The sequence below is a fragment of the Bos taurus genome, chromosome 16 (assembly GCF_002263795.3).
Source record: "Bos taurus isolate L1 Dominette 01449 registration number 42190680 breed Hereford chromosome 16, ARS-UCD2.0, whole genome shotgun sequence".
NCBI classification, from domain to species: domain Eukaryota; kingdom Metazoa; phylum Chordata; class Mammalia; order Artiodactyla; family Bovidae; genus Bos; species Bos taurus.
The window spans coordinates 51528701-51550014 of NC_037343.1; the positions used below are offsets into that span (position 1 = coordinate 51528701).

Below are 21314 nucleotides of genomic sequence, written 5' to 3' on the forward strand. Positions count from 1 at the left end.
CTACTGCTCACCTGGGGTCTGGCACAGGGCCGAGGGCACCCCCAAAAAGGGGGGCCTGAGGTGGGGGCCCAGAGCGATGTGTGGGGCATTCTGGGGCGACAGCAAGGGGGGCGGTTGCGACAGCTCCCTGTGGGCGGCAGGGCGAAAGCTCCCTGTGGACTGCTGGGCCACGCGCGCCGCAGGCTTGGTCCCCCTCCTTCCCGGAATTGCTGCCCCAGCCCCCGCGGCCCCCGCTCTGGCCGCCTCTGCTAATTGCCGGCCCCGCGGGCGGTCGATGTGCGCCCGCCCCGGCTCCGGTCGTCCCTGCCCCCGCTGGCGGCGCCAATTAATCTCGGCGGCGGCGCGGAGGCGCTGGCCCGGCGGGCGGCGGCGACTGTGGCGGTAATTACCGCGCGGGAGCCCCTGGCCCCACGGCCCTGGCCCCCCTTTTACCGCCCCCGCCCTCGCCCAGCCCAGCCAACCTTGTGCAGACCGGGCGCAATTAGCCATGGTCCGGGAGGCGGCGGCTGCCGCGAACACCGCCGGGGTGCAGGGGGGGTCTCCCAGCGGGAGGGGAGGGGAGGGGAGCAAAGTCTTCCAGCCCCCGCCCCTGCCTGGAGTCTCCCGGCCCCTACAAGCCTGGGGGGCTCTTCCGTACAGCCAGCAGCTCCAGTGTCTGAGTCGGTGCTGCTGCGGGGTTCTCCCCTTCCTCAGCCCTCCCCCGACCTCGACCTCGGGGCTGCCAGACCTCGTGCTGCTTCCCCTGACCTCCCTGTTGGGGAAGCAAAGCCCTCAGCTGTCTCAGGGGCCCCTGGATTCAGCCCCACAGCTGCTCAACAGAAAGACACCCCACCCAGAGGGGCGGTCATCCCCAGCCTACCCCGAGAATGTTCCCCTGGTCCTCTGCCTGGCTGAGGGGGCATTACGTTGCTGCTGCAGAGCAGGCCGCCAATCTAGGCCCAAGCACAGCGCCAGGTCCACTGAGGACTCTGGCTGTGCGGCTGGGATGGGGAGATGCGGGCTGTGGACTTGACCTGCAGACACCAGCTGATGGGTCTGCCACCTGCAGCTCTCTAGCTCAGAAGCCAGCACAGGAAATGTAGGGGCCTCTCTGAAATGCAGGCACCCTGATACCTCTCTGAGAAGGACGGGGCGCCAGCTGGGCCGGTGGCGTCTCTGTGCTGAGCCAGGCTCTGCTTCCGACGCTGACCTGCCGTGGATGAGGGCAGGTGGACCTCCAGGCCACTGGGGCTCCTCGCAGCTGCTGCCGCCACCTCCTGTCGGACCCTCAGGAGATCTGGGGAGGGTAGGCACCAGCAGTGACCCAGAGGCCAGCCCCCACCAGGCTCTCATGTTCCTCACCCTGTTCAGCACAGGACATTGGCCAAGGACGCAGACTGGGAGCTTATTCTCCCAGATCCTGCTGGTTGGTCACCGGTGCAGAAAGATGAGCAGAAGGCCACAGGGCAGGGCAGACACCAGACATCCCTAGGCAAGGTGCCTGGCTGCACCGACTGGTCTTGGGACGGGGGCCAGGTGAGCATTTATAAGGGATGTGGAGATGTTAGGAACCAAAACGTGGTTGGGATGGAGAAAGGGAAAGGCCCGGACAGGGAAGGCTGGTAGTTCAGGAACCTTGACTTCGACAAGAACTGACACTGCCAAGAGCCAGACTGCAGCGCCCGTGAAGGGAGGAGTCACGCAAAGGCTAGAGTGTGGGGGCAGCGGGGCTGGAGTCCAGGAGCTGGGGCAGGTCTCCAGCCCTCTCCTAGGTAACACCTGGGCTCACTGCGCAGTCTAGGCGCCCTGCTCTCCACCCCCAGCCCTCTGTCCAGCTCGGGCCCCGACTTCAGAGTTCCCCGCCCCCCACGCAGCCCCCCACTGTGCCGGCTCCGCTGCCACCGCCTGTTTATAAATTAATTACCCGAAAAGCGGAGGTGGGTCCTGCCCTGGGCTGGGTGCCAGCCCGCAGAGCCCAGCCGGCGCGGCCGCCCGCATCGATCTCGGCAGGGCCCTGCGCCCCCGCCCGCCCGCGGCCTCGGTTATTTACCGTCGGCTCCCGGCGGGGGCGGCAGGCGGAGGCCTGATTGACAGCCCGGCTCCGCGCCGCTCCTGGCGGCCGGCGCCCCTCCCCCGCACAGCCAGCGGAGCCGGCCCCAGGCAGGGCAGGGAAAGCAATTAAAAAGGAAGATTTTTAAATTATTAACATTTGGTGAATTATTCAGGCTCTCGGTGCCTGACTGCCCTGGGGGACAGTGCCTGTGTAAGGAGAGGAAATCCAGCCCCTTTTCCCAGCAAGTACCCCTCACCCAGTTCCAGCCAAGAAAGGCAAGCTACTCCCCCTGGGCTGGGGTCTGCAAGGTCAGGGTGCAGCTGGACAGGGTGCCAGACGGTGCCCCTGTGGTGGTGGGGGGACTTCCAGGTGCTCCTCCTGAGCACCAGTGAAAGCTGGGCCACCAAACCTGAACTGCTGTCCATCCTGCTTCTGGACAGACATCCATGTGGACGTTCAGGGGGCTGACTGCTGCTCTGCTCCTGGCCCCACCCTCCAGAGAAGGGGTCTGGCACAGACTCTGCCCTGACTGCAGCTGGAGTCAGGAAGGACTACAGTATCCAGACCACACCATTCAGATGGGGGCAGGGGTGGGCGGGGACCCACAAGGACCTGCATGTGCTGGAGAGGGATGGGTCGGACTGGTGAAACCCCCACCTCCCACTCTCCCTTCAGATCCCCCAAGCAGCTTCCTCCTCTGTGAAATGGCAGTGGGCAGTGGCCATTTGGAGAAGGAAATGGCAACCCACTCCAGTGTTCTTGCCTTGAGAATCCCAGGGATGGGGGAGCCTGGTGGGCTGCCATCTATGGGGTCACACAGAGTCGGACACGACTGAAGCGACTTAGCAGCAGCAGCAGCAGCAGCAGCAGTGGCCATTTGAGGCCCTGCTGGGAGGCCTTTGGGAGACTTATTGGTGAGGGACCACCCTCCCTACCAGACCTACCCAAACAGGCCACTGTATTGGGTGCAGGGAGGAGGAGGTGGGCCTCACTGTCCACCTACAAGGGCTTTCAAGGCTTGAGGAGCCAAAAGACCTGCATCCAATCCCAGCCTTGGTGTCAGCAGCCACTCTTTTCAGGGTGAGCAGAGACCTAACAGGACAGGGCGAGTCCAAAGCACATTGTGGACACTCACGATGCCCTGGGGTGGGGCAGCATACCATGGCTGGGGAGGCCCAGGTGGTAGAGACGCTGAGGGTCCTCAAAGGTGCTGGCCTCACTCAGGGCGGACACCAGCCGGCGGTAATGGTCCTCGGGGGCCATGCTGGGCCCTAGTTCCGGAAGCAACAGAGTCTCTGGGTTGGGCAAACACAGGAGAGGGGGCTTCCCCTTTAGACACTGCTGAGGGAGAGAAGCAGGGGCTCCCCTCTTAGAATCTGCTGCTGGCTGACTATGCCCAGCAGAGGGTCCAGACTGTCCCCCTCCCTCTCCAGTAGCTGTTCCCTCACCCCCCGGGCTAAAGCCCACACCTTGAGGAGACTTGCTTCGGGCCTTCTTCTCCAAAGGGCAGTCACTGCTGATGTGGGGGGAGCGACCCAGCCTCTTGCCCAACAGGTCACCTGGGAGAGGGCAGAGTGAACCCCATCCTGTGTTCAGGCCTTGGAGAGGCCTGGATAGGAACAGCTCCGGCCCACCCCAGTACCGGCCTCAATGCCGGCCCAGCTCCAGCTCAGCCCAGAACCATAGCTCTCATCACTCAGGGGTGCCTATGGGTCCTGGCCAGGTTCAAGGTGCCTCTGACCCTCGCCCAGTCCAGCAGGGTTGGGTCAGAGTGAGGGAATGGGACAGTCCAGACCTGGGCTCTGGACTGCATGTGTGTAGATGTGATGGGAGATGCATGGTTATGGCCTCAGGCAGCAACTCAGGACCCCACAGGCACCATGCTGCTCCCACCTGCCAGACGAGCCTCCTCTGCAGAGTAAGGAGCCCTCCTTCGCACCTTACCAACCTCTCCTCCTGGGGCAGGGGTGACTGACTACCAGCAGTGCAGGGTCCCATGCCAGGGTAGCCCAACCTCCTCCTAGAGGCCACAGGCCCTGGAGGTCAGGTGCATCTGCCCCATCCATTCTTCCTGGGTTCCTCCCTGCCAGGACACACCCGTCATTGCCCCCAGAAAGCCCAAGGACACTACCTGTCCAGCTGGGCTAAGTGCCCAAGGGCACCCCATCACCCACTGTGCACAGCCCCTCATGTGGCCCAGAGCCCGCCCCACCCCTATCCTAAAGTCCTCTTTCCGGTCCCCAGGAGTCAGCCTTTCTCTACCTCAGCCACTGGCACCCTGATGCCAGGCTCCCTCCTGAGCCTAAGGTCTGGGAGGTCTTTGTGGAACAGCTCAGCAATTGTGTCGGCTTCCAATCCAAACCCTGTGCTCCTGGCCCCGCTCCCTCCTCGTGAGGCCATCTGGGTGAAGGGGCCACCCCCTCAGTGACCCAGGCGCACCATGACACCTCAGCAAGGGGAGCCTGAGAAACCCTGCGGTCAGCTCCAGAGCCTAATTCCTTTTTCTTATTCCCTTAATCTGTCATTTTTATCAGGCGAGGAAGTGCAGCAGTGGAGTGCCGATCAATCTCCACTTTACAGCTGACAGAATGGTGCTAATGACTTATTGATCTCAGCCACCTCCTGCCACCGGCCTGGGCCCAGTGGCCTAGCCCCAGACCTTGCCCTGAGAGGGACGAGGACGAGGTCCCCACCACCCAGACAAAGGGTCCTACCTTAGTGACCTGGTAGGATGGGTAGGGGTTGCTCAACCAGCATGAAGCCCCTGAGGAAGGCAGAGAGCCTCTGGCCAGCAGTACCGCCAGGGCTGCAGCGTCCAGCTGTGCCAAGCCTGGGAAGGGCTGGGTCCACGTCTGCTGCCTGCACCTGACCCTGCACATACCCCTTGGGGACCCAGAGAATACCCCAGGGCTTCCACTTCCCTCGATCTAGTTATTCTCCACAGTGGGAAGACCCCCTCCCCTTTCTCTTGGTGGGTGATGGCTCGTCTCTGCCTGGCAGAGGTGCTTGGGAGGGGGTGGCAGGCGGGTCCACAGTGAGACCCATGCCTACGGTCCTAGAGAGGTCCTGCCATGGGGGTCCGGGGCTCATCAGTCCCTGATGAGGGCTGCATATACTCACAGACACACATACAGTAAGGAGATGTCTGCAGGGCCCGCCGCGAGCCCAGTCCTCCCTGACCCCTCTTGCTCAGGTGAACACAGAGCTGACACGTGCTCCTGGGGAGGAGGAGGTGAGGACAGGCCGAGGCCTCCACCCAGGGGCTGGCAGAAAGACATGGAAGCTGGTGAGGACTAGAGTCCCAAGAAGAGGGCAGGACCTGGATGAAACCCGGACACAGGACACATGGCACTTCACACAGATCACTGTGACCCGTGAAGTGCTCACATGCGGATCCTGTACCTCAGCAGGAAGACATGAGGGCACTTTGACGCACACGTGTCACACGGGTGTAAGTGGAAGCCCAAGCCTTTGGCCAGGCCCGGGGCACACAAGCACTCAGGCCAGGCACCATGAGGAGGTCTCTGCGTGTGCAGGCAGCAGAGGAGCCCTCTGGCTCTGAATATCTCAATCACTGTGGGACTCTGGAGGCTCACTCGATCGATGGGGCAATTAGATTTTTATCAGCTGCCTGCTCAGAGCCTCTAACTCGGCTCCAGAAGCAGCTGCCCTCCACCCCCAACAGAGGACTACCCAGGCACTGGCACACCTGGAGGGCCTGATGGGGGTACTCAGGGGTCCCAGGATGGATCACCCCCTGCCCAGCCTTCCTGAGAGCTGCAGCCACTGCTGGGAAATTCCCGGGTCTGCCCTGGTCCATAGGGCAGAAAGGGACCCCTGCCAGCTCCTCTCAGCATGCAGAGCCCCCTTCAGCCAAAGCTCAGCAAGCTGCCCCCTCCCTCCGAGCTCTTGTTGCCTCCAGGAGCTAGCCCTCCACAGGGACAGAGCCCCGGGCGAGTACCCTCCTGCCCCAGCCCTCTTCTCTCAGGACGTGGACCCTTCTCTCCCGGGGGCCCTGGCTCTGGGGTCGGTGTGTGCAGAGTGCATCCCTGCCCATCCAGGAGCCATGCCCAGGTGTACGCCTCCCTGAGGCCTGCGCTCCCTGACTGTCCTGCCTCTATCTGCCCCCGAGAGCAGGGGATAGCTGTGGCCTCTGGCCACTCCAAGCCCACCCCAGCAGCAGCCACAGTGGAGCCACCGCCTCCGCCTCCTGTCTGCCCGGCTGGCTGGGATTAACACAATTACCATCACACGGAGCCCCGGGGGACAGCCGGCTTCGCCACCTCCCGCCTCCTCCGCTGGCCTCCCTGGCTGCCCGCCAAGTCTGCTGGGGGTGGCGGCATCCAGAGCCGCTGAGCAGAGACGCAGGGAGGCTGCAAGGCGGCTGTCCTCACGCTGCTCTGCGCAGCCTGGCAGCCCTGCTTCACCCAGCACTGCCCTGGCTCCTTACCTGCGGCTCCCAGGCCTATTTCCACGCTGCCTCTCTGGAATTCACAGCGGCTCTGATGCTCAGGCATAACGAGGTGGCGGCTGCGATGCACACTGGATATGAGGGTGGGAAGGTCACTGTCCTGGCTGCAGCGAAGCAAGACAGGGAAGGTGAGACCCCTCGGGGCTCCTGGCTGAGCCTGAGTGTGAGCATGCATGGCCCAGGGGACATTGAGTGTGACAACATCTCTTGCACACCATTCCTGTGAGCATCTCCGTCTCCTCGTGGGTGCTGGAGTCTCACCCTGACCTATGCAGGCCCCACCTGGGACCACCAGGACCTGCCAAGTGTCTGCTGAACACAGCAGCCTTGTACTCAGCCCCACTGCTGCTCCCAGGGAGGGTCGTCCTGTGGAGTGCAGGGTTGGCCCCGTCCGGACTCTGCTCTCTCCAGAGAGACCGGCCACTGTCCTTGCTTCTTGCTCTGGGGGGCAGCCAGGTCCCACCAGGGCCGGCCCAAGGCTGCCAGAGAGGACACGTGGACCCAGCACTTGCTCCTGTGCATATACTGCTATTGCAACTAAAACTTCCAACCACCCACGGACTCTCAGCTTTTTCAAATCCAGAAACCAAGGTTGAGACCAAACTCTGCAGCCAATGAGCTGTGTGCCCAGGCAGGGCCATACATGGGCGTGCGCGCACACACTCACACGGACCTGCAGACACACACAGACACATGCACACCGAAGTCACCAGTGTGCCTGTGCTCAGGACACTCTGCTCTTCTCAGGGCTCCCCATCAAGAACCTTGGGATAAACAGGAATTTAATTTCATTCTGTCTTTGCTCTTCCTGTTAAATCAGCTCACTGCCTATATCACAGAACCCCAGACAAAAGAGGGAGGGAATGGCCCCCACGGCATTTGCCCTTGGGGTTCTGAGAGCATCTCTGTTAGCACAGAGAAGGGCCCCTGCCACCTCCCAGACGCAGTTGGAGTGGCAGGAAGTCAGGACAGGACAGAAGAGGAGCAGGGAGGGACCCCAGCCCACCCTGCGGCACATCCCTCCCCAGCACCCTCGCTCCCCAGCCCACCTGTAATGGAGCAGCCTCCTGGCTGGGCCACCTCAAGGGGGGCCTCCACCAAGTGACCTGGGAACCAACCTTAAACCTCATTAAATAACCCCCAGGCGCCCCCCCCCCGGCCCCCGCCGCCCCCGCTCTGGCCGGGGTGGCCGGAGCAGGCTAATCCAGAGCTGGCCCCTAAGCAGATCAGTTTCAGCACCAAAGCCTCCAGGGCTGGGCTCTAGAGCCGCTGGGAGACCCTGATGCAAGCTCTCTCCCCACCCCCAACCCCTCTCCCTGGAGAAGGGAAGCCCCCCCCAACCCCCCTGCCATGCAAACAAGAGGGCAGGTGGGGTGGGAGTAAGTACTTTATGGGATTAATTGGCAGCAATTCTCATCCTCTCTATCATCCTCATCAATGCAGGGGGCAGGGGTGGAAGAGAGAAGTGCTGTCCTCAGCATCAGGGAGGGGTAGGGGTGCCTGGTGCCAGGACTGCTGCTGCCCGAGTTCTCCCTTGAGAGAACCTCCTTTTGGCGCCCCCAGGACTCCTGCAGGAGGTGGACCAGCCCCCAGAGACTTAAGGTGGGATCAGGCCCGTTCATTTGTTTCCCGTGAATCCTCAGCTGAGTGCTTACACAGGGACTGGGGTTCAGCGCTCACCACCGCCGTGGCCAGTAACTCTTTCAGCTGCTCATTCAGACACTCAGGTGGTGCTGCGGCTCCACGGAGGTGATGCCTTGTGGGAATCAAGACAGCCCACACATCAAACCTCCACTTCCTGCCTTGGGGGCTCGCCCCATGAGCTCCAAGACAGCATGGCCTGGCCCCGGAAAACCTGTGTGGACACTCGGTTGTTCACTGAACAAATTATGCCGGGTTTTATGCAAAGAACCACGAAGAGGGCTTCCCTGGTGGCTCAGTGGTAAAGAATCTGCCTCCCAATGCAGGAGACATAGGTTTGATCCTTGGTCTGGAAAGATCCCACGCGCTATGGGCAACATGTGCCATAACTACTAAGCCTGTGCTCTGGAGCCCAGGAACTGCAACTGCTGAGCCCACACGCGGCAGCTACTGAAGTCTGCACACCCTAGAGCCCATGCTCTGTAGCAGAAGCCACTGCACTGAGAAGCCCGAGCGCTACAACTGGAGAGTAGCCTGTATAACCAAGACCCAGCAGAGCCAGAAATAATTAAATAAAATTATTTTTAAAAAAATGTGTGAACCGTCAGACTCTTTCTCCCCATGAGGAGCCCCTCCAGTGCCTGGTATACTGTCCAGTCCTTGTCCATCTCCTGGCCAGCTCAGGGGCCTCAGGAAGGCAGGGCCCACATCTCCTGCCTGCTGCCCTGGATGCACGGGGCTTAAGGGGGAGCTCCAACCCGGCAAGTGGTTATGGCAGACTCAGGCAGACAGAGGGAGGGGGGTGAATGCATAGATGAGTGGAACTGAGGGACAGACAGACAGATGAAGACTGATGGATGAAGTCAGGCACTACTGGATAGACAGAAAGGATGGAAACAGCAAACAGACAGATGGACAGAGCCTGAAGGACAGACAGCAGCGTGAGACAGAAAGACACATGGACGGGGCCAAAAGAAGCCAGGAAGAGACAAAGGCAGAGCTGAGATGGGGGTATGTGAAGCAGCTGCGCTGTGGGCTTGGTCAGCCCTCCCTGGCCAGACGCCGGGGTGCCACAGCAGGGCGAGGTGGGGGGCAGATCGTCTGTAAGTCCTGTTGGCTAACCCCCCAATCTCCCCTCTGGTAAAATCCAGACAATCATCGCAGCTGTTTTGAGGGTCTACCACACACTGGGACCCGGCCTCTTACTGTGTCTGGACACCCGGGCCCTCTCCCACATCCCACGGCCAGCTGGGGTGATCAGGGGGCAGCAGGCAGGGAAAGAGCAGCCTGGGATTCCCCTACAGGCCTTACTGACAATTTCTCATGTAGCTTCCCAAGTTAAAGGCTCATAAAATGTCATCAACGTTCATGACGGTTCATAAAAATGATCAGTTGAGCGGGCAACTTCAAAATGAGGTGGAAATAAGTTTAAAGACGTTTTCATTGTAATTTGGCTCCAGGACCTAGACATTCTCAGAAGTATAAATAATAACACATCTGGCACAGAGCCAGGCTGTGAGAGGGGCCCGAAGGCACTGGATGCCCACTGCCTGCTCGGCTGGGCCTGTCCTGTGCCTTCCCTGGAAGCCCTGGGCTAAGACTTGATCCCACTGACCAGACACCACAGCCAGGGCTCCACCCTGCCCTTCTGAGATGGGGGACTTGGGTCTCCCCAACACCCCCAACCTCCACATCAGGTCTCCCCATTTTTATCTCCTTACTATGGCTTGAATTTACAGCCCCTCCACGGACTGGAGCAAACCCTCAACCTGCTCGATGGGGCCTACAGCAGGACCTTGTCAAAGCATACACCAACCACTTCTCTGCTCAAGAGCTTTCAGTAGCTCCCCATTGCCTGAAGGAAAATGCCCAACAGGCCCAGTATCTAAGGTCAGTTAAGACAGGCCTGCCAGCTCCCCCTCCTCCCTTCGCACATCCCTTCCCTCATTCCTCCATGTCTCTGTAGACACTCTGTTTCCCTAGTGAGCTCCTGTGTCCTTCAAGACCCCACTCGCACATCACCATTCTCACATTCTGTTAGGTCTCTGGGAGAGTGGGAGGGGGCAGGCACGGCCTTATCTATGGGCAGATGGGCTCACATGAGAGAGGGGGAGCACACTCTGGCTTCAGGGCTGGGCCCAGAACCCATATCTGAGCTGCTGTCACAGCTTAGGCAGAAGTCAACAATAGACCATGGACCAAGGGGAGGAGGAGGGGAGGGAGGCTGCAGGGATTTAGAGTCAGAACCAGAGGACATGGAGCGACAAGGCTCTGTGCTGCCCGTGCACAACACGTAAGGGAAGCCCGGCCCAGGCCCGGCCCTACCTGCAGGACGTCTCTCGGAAGGAGATGTTCACGTCCCAGTGGGTGTGGACTCTGCAAGGAGAGAAGCAGAGGGTCAGTGTGGCCTCCAGGACTCAGCACGTGGACAGCAGAGAATGTACATGGCATGCCCTGTGTCTGCCCTGGAGTGCCAGCCTCAAGGGAACTGGGCTAGCTCAGAACCGCCTCTAGCATCATCTGGTACCAGCTCAACACGTTGGCGGCTGCAGCCAGGACAGACCCACGGGGCAGGTGCCTGCTCCAGGGCTCACCAGACAAGGAATTGGGAAGGACAGAACTGAGGTCCCACATCTCTGCCTCTTGTGTGGAGCCAGCAGAGCCCCCACTTGTGCTAGGGGTGGGGGCCGTGACTTCCTCTGCATGTGCCTTGTGTGACTGAACCCAAATTCCTAGTTGCTAGAGCTGCTCTGGGGTGCTGGGAACCAGGTCGAGGAATGAACCCCATGGCCACCACCACTGGCTCCGGTGGTGGCCCCTGGGTCCCAGCTGCTGCCAAGCCGCCTCCTGAAAGTGACAGTCACACAGCAGAGATAGGAGGGGTCAAGCAAGCAAACAGCTCTGTGCTGTGCCCACCCTCTCACCCACAGCAGTGTCCCTGAGAAGACCCCCGGGCTGAGGGAGGCTGGTGGCAGGCCCACGCGGTGCTTTCCCTCAGCACAAGTGGGAGTGGGGGCTGGGAGGGGGGCTCTCTGGTGTCCAAGAGGGTTAGGGTAGGAGAAATTAGAATATGCTAAAAGACTGAGCAGGAGAAAGGCCTGGAAATTCTGGGGATACATATGCTATGCTGGACAGACGACAATGGATGGACAGATGGATGGAAAAAGAGGTGAGTGGGCAGAGGGAGAGGCTTCTGCCAGGAGGTCAGGAATGGTGGCCCCAAGCCTGGGGGAGAGAGTAAGGAGCCAAGGCAGTGGCCACTCCAAAGAGAGGGAGTGTGAGTGTCAAGGGTGCTCCCATGAGGATCCACGCAGCTCCCTCCTCCCTGCCTGGCTGTGGTGCCATGAGACTTCCTCCAAGAGCCTTTCTCCTTCTTCAACCCAGCAGCTCTGACCCTCCTTGGCCCTTCCTCACACAGGCCACATGGACTCTCCCTGGCCTGCTCTGGCCATGACTATTGGTGGTGCCTGCTCCTCAATGATACCACTGAGTCCTGGCCTGGCACTCGGCCCCAGGTGGGGGCAAGGCAGGTTCACAGTGGTCCTGAGGCATGTCCCTGGGAGTCCAGGCTTTGTTTCACCTGCGGCAGCTGTCAGCGTCCACGGAGAGGATAGAAGCTAAGCTGGGGCCCTGTCCTCAGGGCAAAGGCTCTCACCTCTAGGTCTGACCTAGCCTTCCGCTGCCTGAAGTCCCCACCCCCGCCAGAGCCTGCGTGCCCTCCCTTCCTGGTCCCTTTAGCACCTTCTCTTCATGATATGGACATGCGGCTCGTCCTCCTGCTTCAAGCCCAGCCGCTGCCCACAGGCCGGACCACTCCCGTCGCTGTCGCCATCACTGGCTGAGAAGCTGGGGGTAAGCTCCTTCTTCAGGATCCGGGCAGGGGGTAGGGCGACTGTCCTCTTGTCTGCCAGCCGCCCCCGGTTCTGAACAGGGAGGGAGGAGAGGAAGCTTAAGCCAAACCGTGTTGCTCAGCCTCCTGGGCGCCCCCACCTACAGCAGAGGGGCCTCCAGCCCTCTAGGACACTCACAACTGGCCAGAGGCCAAGACAAGAGCAGGGAGGCAAGTCTTCCTTCACAAACCCATCCAGAGACTGCCTTCCACTCCACCCTGATCGGGGCTCAGGAGTAAGCGTATGGGCACTGCCCTGTCCAGACTCCACACTCGGCCCAGCCCCTCCACAGGTGATCGGCCTGTGTGTGGACGCCTGCTGGGGACCAACCCAGCGTTCCCAGCCCCTAAAGGGCTGCGAGCACCCGCAGGACGCTGTGTGTCCTGACCCCGTGCAGTTACCTCTGCGTGCATGTCTGCCTGGCAATCCCACTCAGACTCTGTGTGAACCCCTACCCATGCCAAGCCCACTTTCAATGCTTAGTGCCAAATGAAGCCCAGCTCAGGGGTGTCTGAAGCCTGGAGTCTGGGGCTAACCCCTTGTAAATTGCAGACCTTTGGCTCACAGGTCATCTGGCAGCCAAGGCCCTTTGTCCTATGCGCCCTGGTGGGACTGATCCCCTCGGTCAGGAACTACGAGATTCAGGGTTTTTCTACGAGGTGCACCTTTCCCCTGCTCCCAGTGTGAGCAGGGAGCAGAGCCTCCACAGAAGGGCCCAGAGCCTGCAAACATGCTGGGCCAGGGCCCTGCATAGCATGGCACCCGCTGGTGTCTGCAGGTCCTGCCACCCCAGAGAAGAAGAGCTCCCGTTTTCTGGTGGGCTGGAGGCTTTTTCTTATTTAATAACTACTGGTTCAGGATGGTGGCAGGGACCTTGGAATTATTTAATTCTCTCTCATCTTTTCAGTGACTGAGGCCTTCTAGGACTCCTCCCTCCTGTGGCCAGGATAATTTTGTCCCCATTATACGCAGGAGCTTGGGGAGGAAGGTATCCAGGGGGGTTTCGCCCCTCCCCACAGAGTGTCCCCCTGGATCTGAAGAGCAGCAGTGTGTGGCCGCCACAGCCCTATCCTCCAGAGAAGAGGTTCTCTTCAGATCCAGACCAGCCTCACCTCCAGACACATGGCCCACCCCAGTCCCAGATTTGGGCAGTGCCCCTGACAGGGTCAGGGAGCCACAGTCTGCCACACCTGCCCTCACAAATCCACCCAAGAGGTGTCCCATGGTCCTCTCTTCAACACACCCAGTGAGAGAGTGGGCAGCACTGGGGAAGGTGGGGTGGAGGGAGCAGTGAAGTTGCGGGTAGGCCTACGAGATGAAACGGGGGGGCCCCATGCTTCTAAGACCCTGGCCTTGGCTCCAAGCTATACCAGTGACAGCAGAGCTTCAGTGAGGCAGGGAGGCAGAGGGGGTGACTAACGGCCCCATGCCTCTTCCGGCCAGGCTCTGGGGGGCAGGGTTTTCAGCAGCTCTGGCCTGTCTGGAGTGTGTTTGGCTGCAAAGCCCCTCAGCTCTGCCCTTCTCTAGCCTGCTGTAGGCCAAGCACCAGGACCTCCTCTCCTGCCTTTCCACTTTAACTAAACTATTCTCTGAAGAAAAAGTTTCCGTGCACTTCCCTTTACTTCTCATCTGTGGGACAAGGATGAGGAGAGGGAAACAGAGCAGTGAGGCTGCCACTTGGGTAAGGCCATACCAGGTACGGTGGCCTGGAATGGCTCTGGTAGTGGGGAGTTAAGGAAGAGGGACCAGGATGAGCAGTCCTGACCTGAACCAAGGCCAGGGACACATCTGCCTCCCACATACACCAGAGACCTCAGCTGCTGACCCTTGCTCAGCACCCAGATTTAAGAATTGGGTGCTAAGCCCCTGTCCCAGCCAAGCACTGGCTCCTCAGTCCTTCCTGTCAAGAAATGTCTTAGAGGGGACTGATGCTGGGCTCAGTCCACCTGCCCACCCCCTCCCGTGGGAGACCTTCAGAAAGGGATGGTGGGAGGGTTCCTCCTGCCTGAGCAGAGGCCCCAGACCAGCCTGAAGGGTGTCCTCTCTGGCACCAACTGCTTGAGAAGTGAAAGGGAGTTCGGCTTCCTGCCCCAGGCAGGTGTGGTGGCTTTCAGCAAAGGTAGGCTGCCTGCGCACATGCTCTGTCTGGGGGGCTCTGCATGCAGGCTTGCCTGTGAGTACAATGAGCTCGAGCCAGACAGTGTGTGGGGTGGGCAAGTGGGGAGGCTCAGCTGTGTCCCCTTCCCCTGGCCAACCTGTGTGTCTTTACAGGTTTGTCTGTGGCTTCCTGGCTTGCCCACCCCCACGGCCCACCAGGAATCCAAGACTTCCCCACCCCCGCCCTACCACCAGTCCAAAGTAAACAAGCTGAAGGCTGCCTGCAGGGTCCTTTCAGGCCTTCCTGGCAGAGGGGGCTGCTGAGTGGTGCCAGGAGCCATGGTCCTCATGCACTCTCCCCCAGGAGCTCAGACTGTCCCTCTCAAGACAAGATTTTCAGATGGCGCCTCCAGCCACTGCGGCCTGGAGGGCATGGGAGGGGGAAGGCAGTGCTTCAGGGCAGGCACAGGCCCCAGCTCTCCTGCTCACCCCAACCCCCAGGCTAATGAGGGCTCAACAGACTTCTATACTGGGCTGGAGGCCCCATACCAGCTTCTAGCTGCAGTTCTCTTGACACCAAGGCCCACACTGCACCTTCTGTGCCCCAGACCAGGCTGTATCCTCAGACATTCCTGGACATCCCTGGTCTTGTCCCACAGGGCTCCAGCCCTAGGCATCCAGACATGCAGGTCACTCACATCCAAGCCTGTGGCCACCCCAGAAAGTCCATCCAGGCTGGCCGACACTGTCACATCCTGTAACAAGTATCCCCTTAGGACCAGCTCCTCTCCCAGGCTGGGCCAACTGACATGGTGAAACTGCGCTCCCCCCACACCCCACACAAGGCAAAGGTGTTACACACCTGTAACAAGGCAAAGTCCCCAGGCCCCGATCAGATGACACTGTCCAGGGAGGAGTCCTTCACACCACGGGCTGTCCCCAGGACCTCAGGAGAAGCAGCTCCCGGGCTCCCAAAGAGACGCTTTAGGATAGGCAGGACCCTGCTCTAAATCAAGGGGGATGGGGTCTGATGCCCCAGCATACCCACCAAAGCTGTCTCCTCTATTTGCCCCTGAGGACTCCCTCCTGCCCACTGGCAGAGTTGAGGTTAGGACTGATTCTAGAAAACATAGGCCAAGCTCCGCAGCGGACAAACAAGCCCTGAAGCCCCAGGTTTTCTCCCACATCTCACCACCGGGGAGGATATTCGACAGCCGGGACAGTCGCAGATCGGAGGATGCACCTGAAGGATCCCCTTGGACATAAGCGTCTTCAGACTTTTCCCTGTGAGGAGAGTCGAGGCAGGACCGGTAAGGGAGCGGGGCCGGGCACAGGTGGGGCCGGGCACGCGGGCATGCTTCCGGGGCGCTGCCAGAGGCAAGGCCGGGTTCCCTCCCGCCACGAGTATGAACACCCGCCTCCGTCCAACTTCCGAACCCACACCCGGCCTCGCCGCCCACCCCACCCTCGCAGACGTCGCGGGGATCTGCAGAGCTCGGAATTCAAGATCCGGCGAGCGCCCTCCCCTGACGCAGGGCGGTCTCTCCCCCCTCCTCCCCAGCCTCCGCGCGCCCCTCCTCCCGCGCTCCACCCTCTCCAAGCAGGTCCCCGGGAATCCGGAGCTGGACCGTGGAGGTCGGGCCCGGCGCAGGTGAGCGGCGCTGTCAGGACCCGGGACTGCGCTTGACCCCGCGGAGCAACGAGCCCCTGAGTCGACGAGCGTGATTGGGTCCCTAACTTTCTAACTATCCCCCACCCCTAGCCTGGCGCTCACCCCTTCTCCCTCCGCATGCCCGCTCTGGCGCCCACACGTCGCGGCCTTGGAGCCAGACTCCTGCGGGAGCCCTAGAGACTGCTCCCAGCTCTGCCGCCACTCTGCTCCGCGCGCGCTCCCGCCCCGACGCGCGCCCCCGCAGCCCCCACCTGCCTGCGCCACCCGTGCACCTTGCCGTTCTCTCTACCAGCGCGCGTCCGCACCCGGCCTCACTTGTGCCCCTCTACTCCCGCCAGAACCCGTGGCTCCTCGACCCCGGAGGGGAGTATCCTGCCGAGTTGGCCTCCCGCCCGCTCTCCCGAGTTCTCGTAAACTTCCCCGGAGCCTGAAGGCCCAGGAATCCCGCAAAGACCTTCCGGGCAGAAAAAGCCGCCCGCTCGTGCGGCCAGCGCTGGGGGGGACCACGGAGGCCGAGGGCGCTCAGCCCGGGTCCAACAAGGCGACCGTGCTTGGGGGAAGGGGGTGTCCCTGCGGCGGCCCCAGAGTCGCAGCGCCCTCTCTAGGCAGAACTGGAGTCTCCCAGGTGGCAGACGAGGGGGATCCGGACCCACGGGTCCTCAGGGAGCAGAGGGGAGGGACCGGAGCGGTCCGCGCCCCCACGGCGGCCGCACCTTTGTGGCGGATGCTGCGTTTCCAGTCCTTGGCCGTCTCGCGGCCGCTGACGAACTGGAACTCGTTGGGTGTGAGCCACTCGCCGCGGTGGCGGATGGACGGACCCTTGCTGCCCTGGCAGAGTTTGCGCACGTAGAGCAGCGCGCGGTTGGCGCCGCACTCCACCTCGATGCAGGGCTCGCCGTTGTCCAGCAGCGGCTGGAAATCCGGTGCCGCGGCCGCAGTGGCCGAAAAGCGCTCGAGGGCCAGAGGGTCTCTGGGCAGGTGGAGGTGCGGGGCGGCCTCATGCAGGCTCAGGTAGGCGCGAGGGGCACGGAGCGGCGGGGCCAACAGCGCCTCGTAGCCCGCTGTCGCGGCTGGTAGCGAGGCTGCCGGGGGCAGGGCGGCCGCGGCGGGTAGTGGCGCCAGGTAGCCAGGCAGCGGCGGCAGTGGCAACGCTGCCAGGGTCGGGTGGAAGGTGGCCAGAGCCAGAGCGAGGTCTTCGCGGCCGGGTAGCTCCTTCTTGACCGCCGGCATGGTGGGCCTCTGTTCCTGCAGCCTGGCCCTCCGCCGCCGGCGCAACTTGTTCCGGCCCAGGCTGGAGTTGGGTCTCGAGGGCCGGGGCTCTGGAGCCTCCCGGCTGCACACCCGCCCTCCCCGCTACTGTGCCCCGGCCGGGCCACCTCGGACCGCTGCCCGTCCGGCTGGCAGGGCCTCTGCCGCCCGAGACATGGTGCTGCCGGAGCTCTATTGATCCCTGATCGACCTGCCCAGCGCCGCAGCTCCAGGGCCTTGGGGCTCCACTGGGCGCTGGGCCACCTGCGCCCGCGCCCCCTGGGGCGGCCGGGCGCCCGGCTCGCTGCTGCGCCCGCGGGGCCGAGCCGGGCAGTGAGGAGTTGTGCAGCCTCCGGCCGCGTGCCCCGCCCCGCCCGAGGGTCCCAGGCCCCCGCCCCGCCCCACCGTCCCAGCCGCGCACCCGCGTACTCCAGCGCGCGCCCGCCCGGCGGGGACTTGGGAGACTCGCGCCGCCGCCGCCGCCACAACTTGGCCCATTTAAACGGCCCTGGCGCGGCGGGCGGGCGGCACGGGCTCCAGTAGGGGGTGCGTGACGGCCGACTGGGCTCAGACGGGGGCGACGGGACCTGGCTGCACCTCCTGCCTTATTCCCGGGTGGGCGTTCTCGTTCGGGAGGAAAGGAGACCGGTGGGGGGTGGTAGGGCGGGTGGGAGGTGGTGGTGCGGGGGACGGAGGCCAGCGAGTCGCGGCGCGCACAGCCGACGACACTGCTGAGGGAGTCACTGTTAGGGCGCCCCAGTCAGAGTCCCGGAGTCCACGTGGGGCGAGGGCTGGCTCCTTGCGAAAGAGCGTATCCGGGGTCGGAATTGCCGCTTTCCTGGCGAGTGCGTGTGAGCCAGCAGCTCTGGGTAGGTGGTAGGAATCAGTGCGGAGGGCGTGAGTGGTCTCCTCAGCGTCTACAGGGTGTGCGCTGTGGGTTTGTGGTGTGTGGTCGCGGAAAATGCGTTGGGGAAGGTTTGTGGTCTGTGAATAACAACGATACTTCTATCAATAAGTGCCCCCCTTACCATGCACTTCACAAGCCTTAGTTCATCTGATCATCTGAGGTTTTTTTTTTTTTTTTTGACACCCAAAGGGTTTTTATTTTACAGATGAGGAAGGGCGAGATACAAAGGGGCCAAGTAACTCCTGGTGTCACACAGTTGTTTCAAATCCAGGCTGTCTGCCTCCACAACAAACAGTATGGGGTGGGCCAAGGAAGTGGGGCTAGAGGCAATCTGGGTGGAGGGTGGGGTGTGTGGGGAGGAGGAGAGGCAGCTGAATGTGGGACTGTGCACTTGAGCATATTTCTGTTACCTGCCACGTGCAAGTCTGAGGACGAGGGACCTCTGCATCCGTGTCCACCTCTTCCTCCAGCCTTGGTCTAGCCCTGGAATGAGGGAGGTTGTCTCCTGGGATCAACCCATACCTCCCTTCAGTTTGGCATGGTGGCCCCGCCGTGGGATAATTGGGAAGAGAAACTGAGAAACTCGGTGGCTTTGATAGTACTTGGTGACACCTTGTATTTCTCGGGTGTGCCATTTTGGACAAGCTAGAAAGTAGCCTCAACTCCCAACTCTGCTCTCAGACCCCTGCCCCTGCCCCTCTGAGATGTACCTGGTGGGGTACCCATATGAGCATCTTCCTGACCAGGCTCTGGGGCAGGAGCTGGGGAGGTGGGGGGGGGAGTGAGCTGGATCATAGGAGTGCTTGCACCTTCTGCAAGGGTGGGCTGGGAGTGAGGGAACACTCCATCCCTACTCCCCAAGGGTCTCCTACCAGACGTCAGCACCAGCTGGGCATGTGGCTGACTGCTGGGGACCCCTGTGCTGATGTACACTGCTCTCCTCACTCTCAGCTTAGGTATCAGCCAGCCCCAAGACCAACCTGGGGAGTGAGGTCTGGGCTCAGACCAAGAATGTGTCTGGGAACTTCCACTCCTTTACTTCTTGTATATTTGTCTGTGGGGGTTTAAGGGGTGGGTGGCAAGACAGGTGTGAATGCGAGTGACCCCTCCTTACTTCACCACCCTCAGCCCTATTGCTGTCTTTGTAACCTGGACTCCTGCACATACCTGACTCCAGGAGTGACAGCTAGGGAGCTCCTCCCACACCCAGCCTCTGTGGCCTATGTCTTGTTCTCAGGTGTGATGCTCCGTGTCTAATGGATGCAGGAGGCTGTCCTCACCTGAGCGCCAAGACCCATGGGGAACTGTCATGTTAATCTGCGGTCATAGCTCTATATGGAGAGGCCACATCCAATGAGCCTGTTTGGCTACAGCCCTGACCCAGCTGCCAAAAGACAGCCTCCGCCCAGCTCTTCTAATGTTTGCCTGCACCTGTCCGCTGAGCCTCAGGCCTCTTAACCCCTGACCTTCACACTGTGGTCTGGGGAAGGGAGGCTGAAAGCTCATCTCTAGATCTGAGAAGATACCAGAGAGCTGTCAGGTCCGGCCTCTCCTCTCTCCTGAGTCTGAGCAGGGGTCCTCCCAGAACCACCCTTCACTCATCCCCGGCCTCTTTTGTCACACATGTGCCCACAGTGGTTAGGAGTGGCATGCAGGACCCTCAACTGTGGCTTTCAGGGAGGGGCCCAGCTTTCAAGGTGTGGGGCTGACCTACTGGACCCAGCCTAACCTCCATGCCGCCATCTGGCTCCAGCCTTCGTTGGAGGACCAGGACCCTCCTGAAAACATCGTGACTGGGTCCAAAATTCCCTGTAGGACCCCACTCCTCCTAGGGCCACTCTTGACTCCAAGGAGACATCTTCCAGGGATCCTCCAGGGTCTTGACTGATCAGGGCAGTTCAACCCCGCCCCCACATATTTCCCCCTGTTCCTGGGAAATAGAGCCTTCAGCCCACGGGGGCTCAGAGTAACTTTCCCCTGGGGGACTAGGTACCCTCACCCTGGCTATCATAGCCTTCCCAAAAGGATCTGCTCCCTTCCTTCCGCCTGTCCACTTGTGTCCGTCTGGCGCCTGAGCCCGCACGTTCCTTTGCACTTCTCAGACTGGAGTCAGGCCAGAGGGACAGAATTCTGGCATTGGGATCACCGCCACCTTGCCCTCAGGCTTGGCGACCCCGCGGAGAGTGAAGGTGGGGTCGGCGGCTGCAGCTCCTCCTCTGGCCCGAGGAGGCCCCGCCCCCGCCCGCCGGCCTCCGCGGCGCCATCGCTTCTCGAGGTTCCCCCGCGCGGGGCCCTCCGCTGCTGCTGCCGCCCGCCGCCGCCGCCGCCGCCGCCAGGGAGGGAGAGGGGGTCATAAATAACCCGCGGGGCGGCGCGGCCGGCGGTGCAGACGGTGACCCGAGACGTCCCCAGGGAGCGCGGGGGCGGCCCACAGACCCTGATGCCCCCGACCCAGGCTCTGCCAGCCTTGATCGCCCGGCTGGCGCTGCCCGGCCTGTCCAAAGCTGGCGCTCCCACCTATCCTGGGGTGCCCGCCTTCCTCCCCTCCAGAACACCCCCTCAAAGCCCCCTTTTCATCCATTCCTTCACCAATCAATCACTTATTGAGTACCAGATGTGGTAAAACCCCAGGAAGAAAGACCTAGAGGTGAGGCTGGAAAATACAGAAGAAAGCAGTGGGTCGCTGAGACCACAGGTGCAGGGGCACCTTCATTCAGCCTCCAGTTTTCCTGTGCTCACCCCGAGTACCTTAGTGGGTAGGAGAGCAGGCCCAGACCCGCCCAGACAGGAAGGCATGCCAGGACAGATCACAGGGGCCCCACAGGTGTGGGCACAGCCTCATACATATGCCCACACAAGTACCCACAGCAACCAACAGATCCATGCCTTCTCAAAGGCACACAGACAGCAGCCCACATGCGTGCTCACAGCCGCACGCACACCCAGCAGCTCCCAAAGCTGCTGGCACAGGACAGGTGCAGACATGGATGCTGACATCCTCAGCACAAATATGCACAGACGGTGTGTGTGCTAACTTATATGACAGCCAAGATGGAAGACACCACCAGGACCTATGCACGAAACATACATAGACACACGGGCCTGCAGCAAGAGTGCCAGATGGATACGGTTGTCATGTCCAAGATAGCTTGTCCAGTTAAAGGGTCTGATTTGCAGCGCCATTCCATCAGGAAAGGGTAGATGGGAGGTCAGAGGTGAGTGGCTCAGTGGCTCAGTGGCTCCCTCAGACACCCCTGCAGAAATGGTCAGAACCTTCAGGAAGCATCTGTTCCTGGTTCCAGGTCAGACACAGGAGGGGCCACCCTGCTGGGACATGCCTCGCTGTTGGCCAGCTG

At 61.5% G+C, this 21314-nt stretch overlaps 1 protein-coding gene across 1 annotated transcript in view; it reads right to left on the reverse strand.

The window, feature by feature from the left end:
* Positions 1–17363, reverse strand: part of SAMD11 (sterile alpha motif domain containing 11) — a 22349-nt gene extending 4986 nt beyond the window's left edge. The window contains exons 1-9 of the mRNA XM_010813447.4: positions 16517–17363; positions 15324–15415; positions 11886–12067; positions 10470–10520; positions 6483–6607; positions 3502–3591; positions 3193–3327; positions 1114–1276; positions 12–127 (exon numbers count right to left, since the gene is read on the reverse strand). Of these exons, the coding sequence (XP_010811749.2) occupies positions 12–127; positions 1114–1276; positions 3193–3327; positions 3502–3591; positions 6483–6607; positions 10470–10520; positions 11886–12067; positions 15324–15415; positions 16517–17033 (1471 nt within the window). The 5' untranslated portion in view covers positions 17034–17363. The remainder of the gene's footprint in view (positions 1–11; positions 128–1113; positions 1277–3192; positions 3328–3501; positions 3592–6482; positions 6608–10469; positions 10521–11885; positions 12068–15323; positions 15416–16516) is intronic.
* Between the last annotated feature and the right edge of the window lie 3951 nt (positions 17364–21314).